Raw genomic sequence first — 15,242 nt, forward strand, 5'->3', positions numbered from 1 at the left:
CATGTTTCACAGTAGGTATGGTGTTCTTTGGATGCAACTCAGCATTCTTTCTCCTCCAAACACGTCTAGTTGAGTTTTTACCAAAAAGTTCTATTTTGGTTTCATCTGACCATATGTGACCTGCTCTATCGAAATCAGTCGCATTGACCCGAAGACACATTTTGAGTTGTATACACTGCTGGAAAGAGGAGATTCCTAGCTTTCTAATGATATCAGGATTGTTTTTGTACTCCAAATATTAAGCGAAATATGTCACATTATATAATGACTGACCGAGTCATCATTTTGAGAAAAAGGCCTTCAAGGTTTTCTCTTCTCTGGAATCCATCGATCTGATTGATTATTAGCGGAGCAAAATACTACGGAGGGAAGATATTTTCGTGTGTGTGTGTGTGTGTGTGTGTGTGTGTGTGTGTGTGTGTGTGTGTGTGTGTGTGTGTGTGTGTGTGTGTGTGTGTGTGTGTGTGTGTGTGTGTGTGTGTGTGTGTGTGTGTGTGTGTGTGTGTGTGTGTGTGTGTGTGTGTGTGTGTGTGTGTGTGTGTGTGTGTGTGTGTGTGTGTGTGTGTGTGTGTGTCACGAGAAACATTGGCTGTTGTTATGCCTGCTGTGACGTTACATTACTCTGTTCTCCACTTCTAATTATGCCGTTACAAGCTTCAAAGTTGTATTTCTTATCTGAATTTGCCTAAACAAGTTTAATATTCTGAAAGCCAAGACTTTGTTTATTTGAAATCAGATGAAAACAAACTGTAACGGACCCTGCCGTGTTATTTATGATTACTCTACGCTTACATTCATAATGTCAGCCGGAGGGAGGGGGGCGAAAGCTGCGGAAGAGCAGATTGCCTGTCATCTTCCCTTTACAAGCTTAAAGAATGTATTTATCGTGTGAGTTTGGAAATAAAAGTTTCATATTCTGAAAGCCAAGACTTTGTTTGTTTAAAATCAAACAAAACACCCGAACCCCGAAAAAAATATTTTTTTACGCGAATCCACGTTTATTTTGAAATGAGTCGTTGCAACTTCCGACTGATTTCGATAGAGCGGGACACATATGACATTCTCCCAATCCTCTTCTGGATCATCTAAATGCTCTCTAGCAAACTTCAGACGGGCCTGGACATGTACTGGCTTAAGCAGGGGGACACGTCTGGCACTGCAGGATTTGAGTCCCTGGCGGCGTAGTGTGTTACTGATGGTAGCCTTTGTTACTTTGGTCCCAGCTCTCTGCAGGTCATTGACTAGGTCCCCCCGTGTGGTTCTGGGATTTTTGCTCACCGTTCTTGTGATCATTTTGACCCAACGGGGTGAGATCTTGCGTGGAGCCCCAGATCGAGGGAGATTATCAGTGGTCTTGTATGTCTTCCATTTTCTAATAATTGCTCCCACAGTTGATTTCTTCACACCAAGCTGCTTACCTATTGCAGATTCAGTCTTCCCAGCCTGGTGCAGGTCTTCAATTTTGTTTCTGGTGTCCTTTGCCAGCTCTTTGGTCTTGGCCATAGTGAAGTTTGGAGTGTGATTGTTTGAGGTTGTGGACAGGTGTCTTTTATACTGATAACGAGTTAAAACAGGTGCCATTAATACAGTTAACAAGTGGAGGACAGAGGAGGCTCTTAAAGAATAAGTTACAGGTCTGTGAGAGCCAGAAATCTTGTTTGTTTGTATGTGACCAAATACTTATTTCCACCATAATTTGCAAATAAATTCTTTAAAAATCAGACGATGTGATTTTCTGGATTTTTTTTTTTTCTTCTAATTTTGTCTCATAGTTGAGGTATACCTAGGATGAAAATTACAGGCCTCGCTCATCTTTTTAAGTGGGAGAACTTGCACAATTGGTGGCTGACTAAATACTTTTTTGCCCCACTGTGTGTGTGTGTATATATATATATATATATATATATATATATATATATATATGTGTAGACAGACAGGGTTGATATATACACAATACAGCTTTATTTATATAAAGTCGTGTTATAGTCACGAAATACAATTAATCTATTTATAGTGTTCACAAACACGATGTTCCCATTGTTTTAGTTTCTCACGGAACGATAACGCTACAACAACAAAGCGGCGTCCATTTTGTATTTTGCGAGTGTGGAATTACTATAGATTACACCAAATACACAACTAATAGATACAAACGGAGAGAGTACATACCTTTCCTGAAGTTCATAATCAGGGTCTGATTGTGGCCAAAGTACATCCTCATCTTCTGACGGAGAGTCAGCGAACAACATTTCCACGGTGTCTTCAAGCTTATACAGCCTCTTTCTGGGTGCCATTATATGCTCAAATAAGTCCTAAAAGCAAATAAATCCTTGTCCTTCTAATATGATCTTCTGTTGCCTGCTGTTGTCTCTGTTCGCTGGCTGTGTTCACTGTGTCCGTCGCTGTGCTGTCGCTTCGCTGTGTTCGTTGCTGCTGTGTTGTGCTGGAGCGGTTGTGCGCCTTGCTGTGCTACGTCTGTGCGTAAAGGTGCCGCTGCTGGCATTATTCATACTACGCAGGATCCTATCTCTTGAACCCATTGGTCGATTTTGGGGGTTGACACCTTTTTTTGAAACTTTAGAGCCAATAGAATCGAGGGGGAGTTAGTAAATGCCGCTAAATACTTGCGTCAAGGAGAGAGAGGTTTGCGTAAACAGCACATGAGACAGCCGGAGCCCCGGACTGCGAAACTTTATACCAACTCTGCGGCCATGAATGTAATGATGGATTATCAGGAACAATTCTAAAGTGACTAAGAGACATTGGATTAACCTTGAGCAGCATTTTTATTCCCTTGAACACGACTTTTGATCACAAAACAGCAACGGTAAGACATAATTATTGTTATGGTTTAGAACAGTGTTGTTGATTTATTGCTCTGTTCTGGCCGCTAGCTCAGTGAGTTTGTGTCCTACAGTGATGATACTTATATCAAAATAATCTGTGGAGTATCAGCTTTCAGAAGAAATGTAGTTTGTGCAGAACATATTAAGTTTTAAAGATCGTTTTTGCTAGTTAGCACCGGAAGTAGCATCAGCCTGTTTTCACTAAGGGCTAATGCGAACGCTTCTTGTGAGACTTTTTTTTTTCTTTCGGTAAAAATTGCTCATATCGTCAGGTTGCTGAGTTTTTTCCCGTTATTGGAGTATAAGACATTCATAGGTTTTTAATTATTAAGAAGCCCCCAGACGCTTTCTCCTGCAGTGACGCGTTTTTTCTCCCGATATGGGGGGGGGCCGGGCTTAAGAGGTTAACCCATAAAAAACACTCTCGGACCACCTAACTCCACAAATATCCAAAACAATAGGCCTGCTTACTACTCCAACAGTATATAACAAAGCCAGCCTAATAATGACAGCTTAACCTTCTCTATATCGGGCTTGAGAAGGCTCACCTGTTCAAAGTGGGGAATGAAAGAAAAAGTTTGAGAACCACTGGTGTAGCATAATAAATATGACATATATTTTAGATGTCTCCAGTACCAATAAAAAGACCGATAACGTCGGAGCTTAACCGTACCACAGTCTTTAATAATTCAGCCCCGGGGCTCGGTACCCATCCCTAGTCCTGACATCCACAGCACTCGCCTCTGACCAGGAGGCTGTTGTATTTTGATGAGCTGTGTGGTCTACAGGCTGTACTCTGGTCAGTTTCCATTGCTCTGTCCATCTTATCCATTATTGTGCTTGTGTAAACATGCCTATCACTAAACAGCTGGCTGTCAGTGTGTGGGTGTCATCAATACATTACACACAGAGCAGCGGAGAACGATTGACTGCAGACTGAATCACCAGCAACAGGTCAGACAAGTTTACAAGTTGTGAAACATTCGTCCAAGTGGAGAACTCGAAAAGACAGTCTGAATGTAGGATTTCATTTACCAATTGTGAAAACACTGCACAGAGAGGAGATCCTGCAGCTGCTGCTCCTCACACAGAGAAGAGGAGGCCACATTACTTTACAGCTGATGCCTATGAAGAGAAATGGGGCGAAAATCGTCCGGAAATGATGTCTTGCCAATGCATCAGTGCATCCCTATACATCTGGGTGATTACAGCTGCATAAGACATAGAAAATGACTGAGGTTATTTAGCCCAGCTCCTCAGGAGCCGCACAGCGGCTGTTAACTCCTGAACCTGCACACCCTAACAAACTCTTGGGCGTACTTAGTTGAGTTATGGTCCTGGAGTCTTTGTCCTGCAACATGAATGATCTCTGCTTAAACCCAAACTAATGATTTATTCTTCTCTCAACTGGTTTTCTGTTGAATGGCAGCCTGCGTGACCTGCATGAAGGTAGGAGCTGATGATCACACGTTCTTTCTTCTCTTAGTTTGATATTTATGAAAGCAAAAATATTTGTTCCTGCTCTCTGCCCAGTCTCACTCTGTCTCATTGGCCTTCCTCTCAGGCATCTTCCCTCAGGATGAGTATCCAGATGAGGTCTCCACAGATGAGGATGATGACATGTTCGGTACCAGGAAGAGAATGAAGAGAGGACGAAGCCGTGTGGAGGATGAGGACGAGGGAGTGCCAGCAGCCAAGAAAATCAAAGGTATCTTCTGCACTTTACCCTCCGCAAATGCAATATTTTTATTTCCTGCTGTGGGATTACTTTTACCCAGAAAACCGACATGGGCAGTTAAAGGTTATCAGAATAATACTTACCTAACCTGTTTTTTTTTTTCTTCACGAAACTGTGTCTCAGGGCTTCTTAATATTTAAAAACCTATTAATGTGTAGCACTAGATTAATGGGAAGAAACTCAGCTAACTGACGATACAAACCATTTTTACCAAAACAAAACACAAGTCTCATAAGAAGCGTCTAAATGAGCCCTGAGCAAAAAAATGCAAACTGACTTTGGCACAGAACTCAATATAAAGATACCCTTATTACTTATCGTAACTGCAAATACAATATATCCGATTAAGGCTGAGACTCCACAGATTATATAGGTATAGTATCACTGAGCGATCCAAACTCGCGACAGGGGAAGCAAACACAGACATCACAACACGTACCTTTACGGAGCTTTTACGGGAGATCGTCTCACCGTAGCTGTCAATCTGATCAAAAGACCGGTTCAATGGCATTAAAATGAGAAAAAACGCGGCTGAATCGGTTAATCCATAGGTTGATAATGTGTCTGTCGCTTTGAAAAAATTATTTATAATCCATAATTCAATTTTTATGTAAAAATCGGATAATTTTTTTTAGCTGTTGATGGTAGCCAACAGAGTGTATGCAGCTTCCGGATTTGGCTACGCGTCACTCACTCCTTATTTGGTAACGTGTTTGTGTGTGTAAAACTTTCCATCGATTCCATTGGCTCTAGCGCAGTGGTTCTCAAACTTTTTTCAATAATGTACCCCCTTTGAAAAACATATTCAGCCAAGTACCCCCTGATCAGTGCAAAAACATTGTTAGGGAAAAAATGCCTATATAAAGAGGTACAGTACAGCGCTGCACCAACATTGTAACTGAGAAACACTTAAATGTTACATTTCAAATGTTTACAATCCATCACTAAATTCATGGCAAACCAATTTTAACATCATGCAATAACACTGAGACGACATTAGTTGCATTGAACTGATCTTTTTAATAAGTTGTACTTACAATTTAGTGAGAATAATGGGCTTGTGCTTCACTGAGGATCTTTGTCATGCTGACAGGGAGGCAAACTGCAATTATTACACTTCGCTTTTTGAAATATGTGTAACTGTTAATATAAAACCCACACTGCTCAAACTTAGTTACTTTTCCTAAAAAGGTGTATATTTATTTATTTTGGGGCGTGGGAAATGAAAAGAAAAAAATATATCAGCATTTTATGAGCATGGGATTTTGACCCCTCATATAAACATATGCATAATGCTGCGCTATACTTTGCGGCCACACGCCGTTGCCGAGCAACGCTTATTGTTTAGGTCCTTTGATAAGCAAGCAGTCAACTAAAACTAGCTAGATCTGATAGATTTGGACATAAACGCGAGACAGAGATCCGTTCAGCTGCTGCTGACGGAGAACACGCAGCTCTTCCGGATCACAGCTCCGCCGCTGTGACGGACCACCGAGTTAGACCTAACAAACTTAGTTGATCTACTCTGGAACTAGCTCAACTAGTTATACATATGTATTCTTTACTGTAGGGTCACTTATTACAGGTTCAGCGAGCTGCACGAGACTGACGGGTGTCAGGAGAGGGAGAGGAAAAGAGAGAACCCCCTTTTATTTTTCCCATTTTATTATCCAGAATTACTGTAAACTTTTGAAGAAAGTAGTTAATCTATTAGTAGTTTGTTTAAATGCATTACTTATGTCTTTTTTTTCATTAACATAAAATAATTTCACGTACCCCTAGTGGGCCGCGTACCCCCATTTGAGAACCACTGCTCTAGCGGTTATAAAGAGATTTGATTCGTCAAAAGGGGGGCCAAGAGATATGGAAAATCCACCCAAATGACCCCAGAAGTGTTTTTTTTGTGCTAAATCTCTCTAAAAAGGTCAAATGTCACTTGTTTTGCATTAATCTTGATACAGGGTACTTATTATATGTTGTACTTTGGATTCCTAAAGCTTTAAGTCTACTATCCCATCATTCAAGGGTGGTTTTCAAGTAACTCTTTTTTTTTGGACGGACACTATAATTTACATCTTTTTACTATGTTCAATCTGAATTTACTTTAAACTTAAAACATCTATATTGATTCTGACAATTCTACATCCCATTCTACAAGATTATTAATTTATCCCTTTTTAAGAAGTGAAGTTATGGTCATTTGTTCTGGGAATGTCTTTTTCGAGTCTGAGACCTGAAAAACAGGCTCAGGGTAATAAAGCAATGAATATTACAGCTTACCTTGTAAAAAGGGAGCAATGTAATGTGTTATACTCTATTCCTTCTAATTAGTTGGTTTGAAAAAAAGCAGTTTCTTTATTTTCCTTCAGATGAAACCATAAACTAAAAGTGGTTTCTTTTCATATTTTATTCCCACACCACTTTTAAGTGTTTCTCTCCACATTTCTGAATAGCCCTTAACATGTTCTAATGAGATCGACATGTTGACGTCCAGGGCAGCGGTTGGTCAGGTGTCTCTGTGTGGAACGCTGTGGTGAAAGAACATTGTAGCTAGGCAACCTAACAAAGAATGATGTTAATGCACAGGTAAAAATTGATCAGACTGAATTCTCTTTTGATATTTCACTAACCTGTTTGACATTGCTGTTTGTGTAGGGTAAACTTGTCCTAACCTATCAATGAGTGATCCAACCTTTCGACAAACTTCATATTTAACTTACAGAAAACTCTTGTTGTTGAGGCAGGTCATTAAAGACAAACTGGTGTAAGTGTTTTTTATAGAAACCTTTCCCCTTTTCAAATCTTTCTTTTTAATGATTTCAATATATTAAACTGATCTGTGTCTCTTACTTAAGGAAAGAAAAAGGCGGCCTCCAAACTCGACAAGCAAAGCAAGGAGGAGTCAGGGAAAGAAGATAAGAAGCCAGCTGACCTTAATGCAAGTAATGAAAACAAAAAGAAGAGGAGGAAGAAGAAAAAGAAAGTGGGACAGGGAGGAAGTGCAGGTGGTGAGGGAGATGCAGACATGCCTGAACACTCAGTGGCTCCAGCTGAAGGAGAAGAGACTGCAGGAGGGCCGCAGTGTGCACCAACGCCACACTTAGAAGAGGCAGCACAGACGCAAGACACTGTGCTCCTCACTGAAGAAAACAAACAGCCTACAGTCACAGCAGAAAGCAGCCTTCCAGCTCCCTGCACCTCTGACAACAAGGACAGCTCTGAAACGCTTGCACAGAAGAAAGAGGTGGAGGCTTGTGATGTCAGAGCCAATGTGACGGAGGCCAAGGAGCAGCAGACTCCTGTTGTAACAGAGAGTTCCTCTGAAGGCCCTGCAACAGTCTCTGGGAAGAAGAAGAAGAAGAAGAAGAAGAGTCTGAAAGCAAAGTTACCAACTGATGAGATTGCTGATGAATCCCTGGACACCGCAGAGGCAGAGATCACACCAGTAACTAGTGAGGAGTCTGCTGAAAGAAATGAAACAATGATATCTGACACTGAGGGTAATGCTGTGAGCACAGGAGCAGATCTCCCATCAGACTGTCAGCCTTCAAGGCAAGAGGGCCCGACTACTTCAGTCGAGAAGCCAACTGATTCTACATCCCAGAATAACAAGAAGAAGAGTAAGAAAAAGACCCGCAAGGCTGATGAAGTACCAGCTGTTGAGACTGAGGCACATTTGGAGGTAGAGGAAAAACACTCTGAAGTTTCATCAGTCTGCGAGGAAGTATCACAAGATGCCTCCACACAGCAGCTTAAAAAAAATAAAAATGCCAACCAAGTGGACACAGTTTCACCTGCTGCAGATGAAAGCACTGTAAAACCGCTGAAAAAGAAAAAGACTCCAAAGGAACCTCAGACTTCAGAGGAAAAGGATGCAGCAGAGGGAAACCCTCAGGCTAAAGATGCTGAGTTTAAGATCACCATGACAACACCAGCAAAGAAGAAAAATAAGTTGGCAGCAGCCAAGATGGATGAGCAGGATGAAACCCATTTACTGGTGGATGGCTGTGTCGATGAGCTCCAACCGGAAGCAACTGGAGCTGTGTCTTCCTCTGTGAAAGGTGTGAAGAAGAAGAAGAGAAAGATCCCAGTGACGTTTGAGTACGAGGCCGATGAACTGGAGGCTGCATCCACCAATGGCCTGGCAGAGAAACCAACTGTCGCCAAGAAGCCCAAAGCAGGCACTGTGAGTATTTGGTGAGAAGAGACTGTGATTACACTGAGATAACACAGAGGTGACTTCTGAACTGGTTTTCTGTTTCAGGGTTTTGCTAAGCCATCCATATCTAAAAAGTCACAAAAGAAGGCGAAGACTCCCTCAGGCTCTGCGTCTGACCTAATCACCTTCCAGATGAACGCTGCAGCCCCCCCGGCTCTGTTCTGCAGCAAGCCGCTGTCCGGCAAGAAGGTAAAGAACAACAGAAGAACTGAACATCTCACAGAACGCAACAAGACGCTCTTTCAAGAAAGAGAAATACTCAGAGTAAGAGTGACAACGTCAAAGAAAATCATTTTTGGGTGAACCATTCTCTTTTGATTTTGCTATTTCAGCTGTTGTGTATTAACCGCTGGTCCGTAAACTCCAGTCCAAAGTTTGTCCTGGTTATATATTTTTCAAAGCTAGGAATGCACGTCCACATTGATGACCTGACAGATTGAAGAGAATCTTTAGGTGTACATTCCCTGAGGCGCTAACCCCTGTAGCTCACCGCTAGCTAGTGTGTGGCAGCAGTACAGAAGCTCTTCAACAGCTGCAGGAGCACCATGATGCCAATATTACACAAGTAATTCATATTAGCTGCTCATTTTAGTTTTATTCTTCTGAAAGCTGATATTTAAATGACTTAACATTAAAAACATTGTTATTAGGGCTGCCTTCCGCTAAAGATTTTTCTGTCGACTAGTAGTTGTCAATTCGGACTAATCGTTGCTCGTATATGATATATTAAATATATTCAGTAGGACGGACGGACAACTTCTCACTTCAAAAAAGAAGAAGAAATCTAGATTGCAAAAATAATTAAACAAGCGAGTGCCTGTTTTTCCTGGCCAAGGACAGGTTCATTGAACACAACACGAGCGTAACGTGTCTTCACCATAGCTCTTCACGTGGTTATGTCTCGTCTGAAAGGAGTAACGGAGTGCATCGGAACGCCGCTCCAACTCTTCAAATATTGCAGTACCCATAAGGAGCCGTACACATGCCGCAGTGTTTGTGAGGCTGTGTCTTTAGTTGTAAGCACAGTGGCGATCTGTTGTTATTAGCATCTGGTTAGCTAGCTATGCTAACGAATTTAAAGAGCTTTTCTACAACCAGGTGGTAGAGAGCTCTCTCCTGAGAGGCTCAAATAACCTCAGCTCAGTGAGGTTAAGGCACACCTTGATATGATCATTATAGTTATTAATGAGACATTAGAGACTCAATTATTAACAGGTATAAAATACTATATGACAGTAACAAAAAAAAGTTGTTAAAAATAACAAGAATAGAGTTTGAAAGGGGAGTGATTTGTAAAATATCCCAAAAGAAAAATCTGTCATGGTCAGATGGTATATTACGCAGTTTTTTTTCTGCTTCGAATAGTTCTCTCTTTTTTCACCATACCTGTGTTTGCATCACTGCAACCTCCACTCACCTGCTGCAATCAGCTGTGCACCCTCCCCGACTACACACCTGCTTTCCATCAAGCCATTTACAACGGCATATCAACGGAGGCTCCACAACCTTTCTCCGCAAGATCGTCAAGTATCAGCCGTATCTCGCGTCTCTCCTCCGATACACAGCACCGTAGTGTGGAGTTGCATTAGGTAACGCGAGATACGGCCTATACTTGCGCGTTAGTTTCTGTTATGGATCAGTATCAACAGTCCTGCCAGTAACGTTACTATATTATCAATGCTACGTTAGTTATAGCCTGATATATGATAGCTAACTTCACAATGTTGTGATGTGACGTTAGCTAACATTCTGTAGCTAACGCCGGTCACTCACCAAGATAGCTGCCCAGTTCTCCACTGGTTCTCCTCACACCACAGCTCAATTTCTCTCCGATGGCCGTTATTTCTTCTAATCCTTGGCTGCTCCTGGTCTCTTGGACGCCTAGCAGGCTCATAATTATAAGGTTGTGGTCCGTCATATGCATTCGAATATTCATGTTCAACTTCTTCTGTGTCGAAACTAGCATTGGAATCCATGTTTATTAATACGTTACACCGGCCGCTCTCCCCCTTGTTTCCCCCGTGTTACGTCACACGCGGGAGGTCACGTGCCGAGGCTTTTTTAATGTGGAAGTGAAAATTTCTTACAAAAACGACGCCAGATGTCACTGTACTGTATAGTTCTTTATATTCTTTTGAAAATCGAGGGTATGTATTATTAACACTAATGTAATGACTAAGGGGAAAAGAAAAACTGCCGGTTACAACCTCTTGGCTCAGACAAGAGGCGCTTTCCCACTTTTCCCACTTTAGATCCGATGTAGTTCCGAAATGTTGCGTTCACACCCAAAAAATCCGGAACAAAACCTTTTTTTTATCCCCTTTTCCGTCCCTGCTAGAGAGCAGGGACTTTCGTGGGAGAAAAAGGTTCCTATGTCTGATTGGCTGGGCGGAATGCAAACCACGCCCCGTAAAACTCACAAAACGTTTTGTGAAGCCGCCATTTTATTATCCTTGCATTAGCATCATTAGCATTAGCCCAGCGCAGAAACGCAGAGAGACTAACTTATGGCAACACAAAATAAAACATAGGAGCGGTGGAGATGAGGAGGTGTCGGCGTTCTGGCGATTTACTCTGAAGGCTTCAGTAGAAGCTGCTGGGAGTCCCAGCAGCTTCTACTGAAGCCTTCCCCAACTCCGGGGACTTCGGGTGGCAGTATACGCCGTGAAGTTGTTTGCGGCCTGCCAGTAAACACAAAGCAGAAGAAGAAGTGACGTCAGCGATTCATTTGCCTAATCCTCCCCCAGGGACTTATTCCGGTGTGACCACGATCTGTACTTAGTTCATGAGAACTAAAGAGTTCTCATGAACCTTTGTGGGAAAAGTACTGCGGTGTGAAAGCGCCCAAGGTCACAAACATGACCTCTCTATGAAAATGTTTGTTTCGGAAAGTTGATGTTCTCAATCCCAATAACGTTCGTTGTTTTTTCCTGTTGTTGTTCCCATTGAGTTGGAGTAGCTTTGGGGGAAGGCTGTGGTTAAAAGTGATCCCAATTTTAAATAAGATATGGAAGATAATTTAGCACCAGTGATCTGGGGTGCTTCTTCCTTCAATGGCACACATAGATTCAGGCTGTGCTTTCAATGGCTCTGTGGAGATGTTGCTGCGGGCACCCTCTCTACTGAGGGCCCTCGTCTATGAGCTGATGACTGGGTCTTTCAGCAGGACAACGCCCGCCTGAGGAAGGACTTCTTCCAGGAGAACAACGTCGCTCTGTTGGGCCATCCTGTGTGTTCCCCTGGTCTAAATTCCTAATGGCTTATCAAAGTTGCAGGTCGATACTCTTAGACGGAGGCGAACACGTGATAATATCAGACGTACTCTTCATGTAATCAACCACATCAAACAAGACTATGGAAGCTCTTTTACTGGGACTAGATGCCAAGAGGTCATTCAATTCAGTAGACAGTGCTGTTCAGGTTTCCATGAAAAATGTATTAAGACTATGGAAACATAATACAACAGTCTATAAAAAGTCTATGCACTGATTTAGGGGTGGGTGATATTGAAAAATATATTATCACGATATTTTTCAAGCAGTATCACGATAGACAATATATATCACGATATTTTTTCATGTCGGTTATTATGGTTATTTTTCAAGTTACTTAACAGTACAACCACCTACAAGGTAACAGAAACTAAAACAAAAAGGAGTAACAGACCAAAATAGCATTTCAAGCTGGTTTTTATTTCTGAAATGAATCCCCGAATGAACAATTCAACATTTTGATATGGCTTCAAGGCACAGTTTCTCAGTATAAAAATGAACTTTCTGAGGTAGCACTAGCAGTGAACATCAATAAACATGAAAAGGAGGGTAAAACATAACTAAGTAAAACATCAATGAGGAAAAGTCACTGCCAAACAATTAAAATGTAAACTTTAGACTTGAAGTGCAATAAAATACTTTAGCATAACTGAGCGGAAAAACTATATAAATACCTTATTGATAAAATAAAATATAAGCCAACAGAATCAAACAAGACAATAAATAAAGTGCAATACTGTTTGAATCCTGACTAGACAGCTTTAGAGCATGTCTTTCACATCAGTTTATTTTTTTTTATATATATATATATATATATATATATATATATTTTTTTTATCACGATAGATACGATATCTCTGAAAAAGCATATCGTGGAGACCTAATATCGTCACAACGATATATATCGTCATATCGCCCACCCCTACACTGATGTGACTTATCTTCTATGTTTTTATTCTACAGAAGATCCAAACTCCCCTGTCAGAATCAAAGAAGGTGACTTTCGGCCTCAAGAACAACAAGACAGCTGGTAAGAAATGATTAATGATCAGCGCCATGGCTGTCATCAACGTTTACTTGTTTTGATCACAACCATCATCAAGACACATGTCAGCAAGTTTACGCACAGGCTGGAGTCACACCTAGAAGACACACATGATGTGGGTCCTTAAATTGTGCCAGTTTTTAATGTTTTATAATAGTTTCTTTTATTTGCATATTGGCTGGTTAATGTGCCATTTAATTTATTTTTTACGATCGCTGTATTCGTCTACATGTATTGTCTGTGTTTTATCTGTTGTAACTTTGCCTTTCATTTCATTTCAAACCTTTATTTATCCAGGTGAATCCATTGAGATCATTGATCTCTTTTTCAAGGGAGACCTGCTCAAGTAGGTTCCACATGAAACATAAAACAACAGAACAGCAAAAAGGACATCATACAGCATCATTACAGGGATTACAATTTATAATAACTATCCACATGAACAGGTACCAACAGCATCCGATTGTGTAGCATCCAACAGAGCTTTCTTGGCCAGGTCGCTCTTGGAAAAGAGATTTTAATCTTTTACTTTTACCTGGTTAAATAAAGGATATATATATATATATATATATATATATATATATATATAACCTGGTCCAGTGCCGGTTATGTCTGCAGCATAAGTTGCCATGATGATGTAGTCCGGTTAGAGAGCCATAGTCATGGTATGGCAAATTTGGACTTTCGACTCCAAATACCTCGCTAACCCACTAATCTGGCTTTGTGGTACACCCCTCTGCAAAAAGCACACCAAACATTGCTCAGGAAAAGGGCTCAACGCTAACTTGGCTGGCAACCAGGCATCAGCTTTTGGTTGCCAAAACTGAAAATACGGTCGCCATTTTTAGTCACCTTATATTTTAATTAATTAAGATACTATACAGTTATACATCAACTTAATAATGAACATGTGACACAAAAGAATGTTCAAATGCTTTACAATAAGTAATAAACACACTTATTTGAAACTTAAGTGGTAGGAAACATGTCCAGCCTCAATTGCTGGTATACTAAATACCAGTAGTGCAGCTGTTGTCATGTTCTTCACAGATCAGTCACAAAGGAATTGAGCAAGTCACTAGTTTCTTGGTCATTCATCGTCTCCCTTTCAAATGTGGGTTTTCTTGACCTTTGTGTTGATCCCCACCATAGATCTACTGGCCCTTCAGCATTGAAGTCTTGCGTTGTTCATCTTGCGCTTTATCAGTTGAATCACTTTGAACATTCGTTTGAGATGCTGACGGTTTGGCCGAACATTTGACCCCACAGTCAAACAACTTAATTTGCTTCGCCATTTTCTGTAAAACAAATACACGGCGCACCCTATACATCCATGGGCGCACTGCGCACGCGAGTAAACGTGCATTGCTTTCTGGCTCCGTAATCACACCAATGCATGTGCAACTTAAGTATCAGGTTCCGACTGGTCACAACAATAATTAAATATCAGTCTTAATACAACAAATAATTAACATTTATCTATTTTTGGGGTGCACATTTTGCTGTTTGCTGTTCTTATTTATTTATGTTAGAAACCGGCTGCCACTGATGGCAACCAAAGGCCAATAAGTGGTTGACATTTTTTCTGAATGGTTGCCAATGGCAACCTGGCAACCGTTACTGTCGAGCCCTGCTTTTGTAGATGTTCAAATATGTCAAGAGGTTCTGAAAGACAAATAATAATGTGTTTCAATCAGGAAGTGTCTTTTTACTGTAGTAACAGTGTTGCTTGTTTCCTGTGTCCTGGTGCAGAGTTCAAGAAGACGGACCGCAGCTTGCTGCTGAGTCCAGACGGGTCATCAAGAGTGCCCTTTGACCCAAAGCAGAAACCCAAGTTTGGGGTCTTAAAGTCTCCGCCCACAGCACTCTCAGCCAGAAAGACCCCGAAGGCCAACAGGAAGAGCGGCCACAATACTCCAAAGGAGACTGCTAAACGCCGGCCTTCAGCAGCAGACTTCTTCTAACCCCCGCCTTACAGACTGTCGACACAGACCCCCTGCTCTCTGTGAACTGACCAGACTGACTTCCCTTTTGATATATATTTAGAAGTATTTCTGTGTTTCTATCAGTGTTGCTTTTGCCTCTTTAAGGGATTGAACGTTTTAATAAATGTTAAGCTCAC

The 15,242-nt window shown here is 41.3% G+C and overlaps 1 protein-coding gene across 2 annotated transcripts in view; it reads left to right on the top strand.

Annotated features, from left to right (window-relative positions):
• rrp1 (ribosomal RNA processing 1) overlaps window positions 1-15,242 on the top strand; it is a 45,902-nt gene extending 30,660 nt beyond the window's left edge. Inside the window, exons 11-16 of one of the 2 annotated variants that reach the window (XM_079663115.1) lie at window positions 4,276-4,295; window positions 4,411-4,554; window positions 7,440-8,770; window positions 8,849-9,067; window positions 13,039-13,105; window positions 14,873-15,242. In XM_079663115.1, coding sequence (XP_079519241.1) covers window positions 4,276-4,295; window positions 4,411-4,554; window positions 7,440-8,770; window positions 8,849-9,067; window positions 13,039-13,105; window positions 14,873-15,084 — 1,993 coding nt within the window. In that variant the 3' untranslated portion in view covers window positions 15,085-15,242. The remainder of the gene's footprint in view (window positions 1-4,275; window positions 4,296-4,410; window positions 4,555-7,439; window positions 8,771-8,848; window positions 9,068-13,038; window positions 13,106-14,872) is intronic. The other variant, XM_079663116.1, reaches the window with a different exon arrangement.

This window comes from Notothenia rossii (assembly GCF_949606895.1).
Source record: "Notothenia rossii genome assembly, chromosome: 2".
NCBI classification, from domain to species: domain Eukaryota; kingdom Metazoa; phylum Chordata; class Actinopteri; order Perciformes; family Nototheniidae; genus Notothenia; species Notothenia rossii.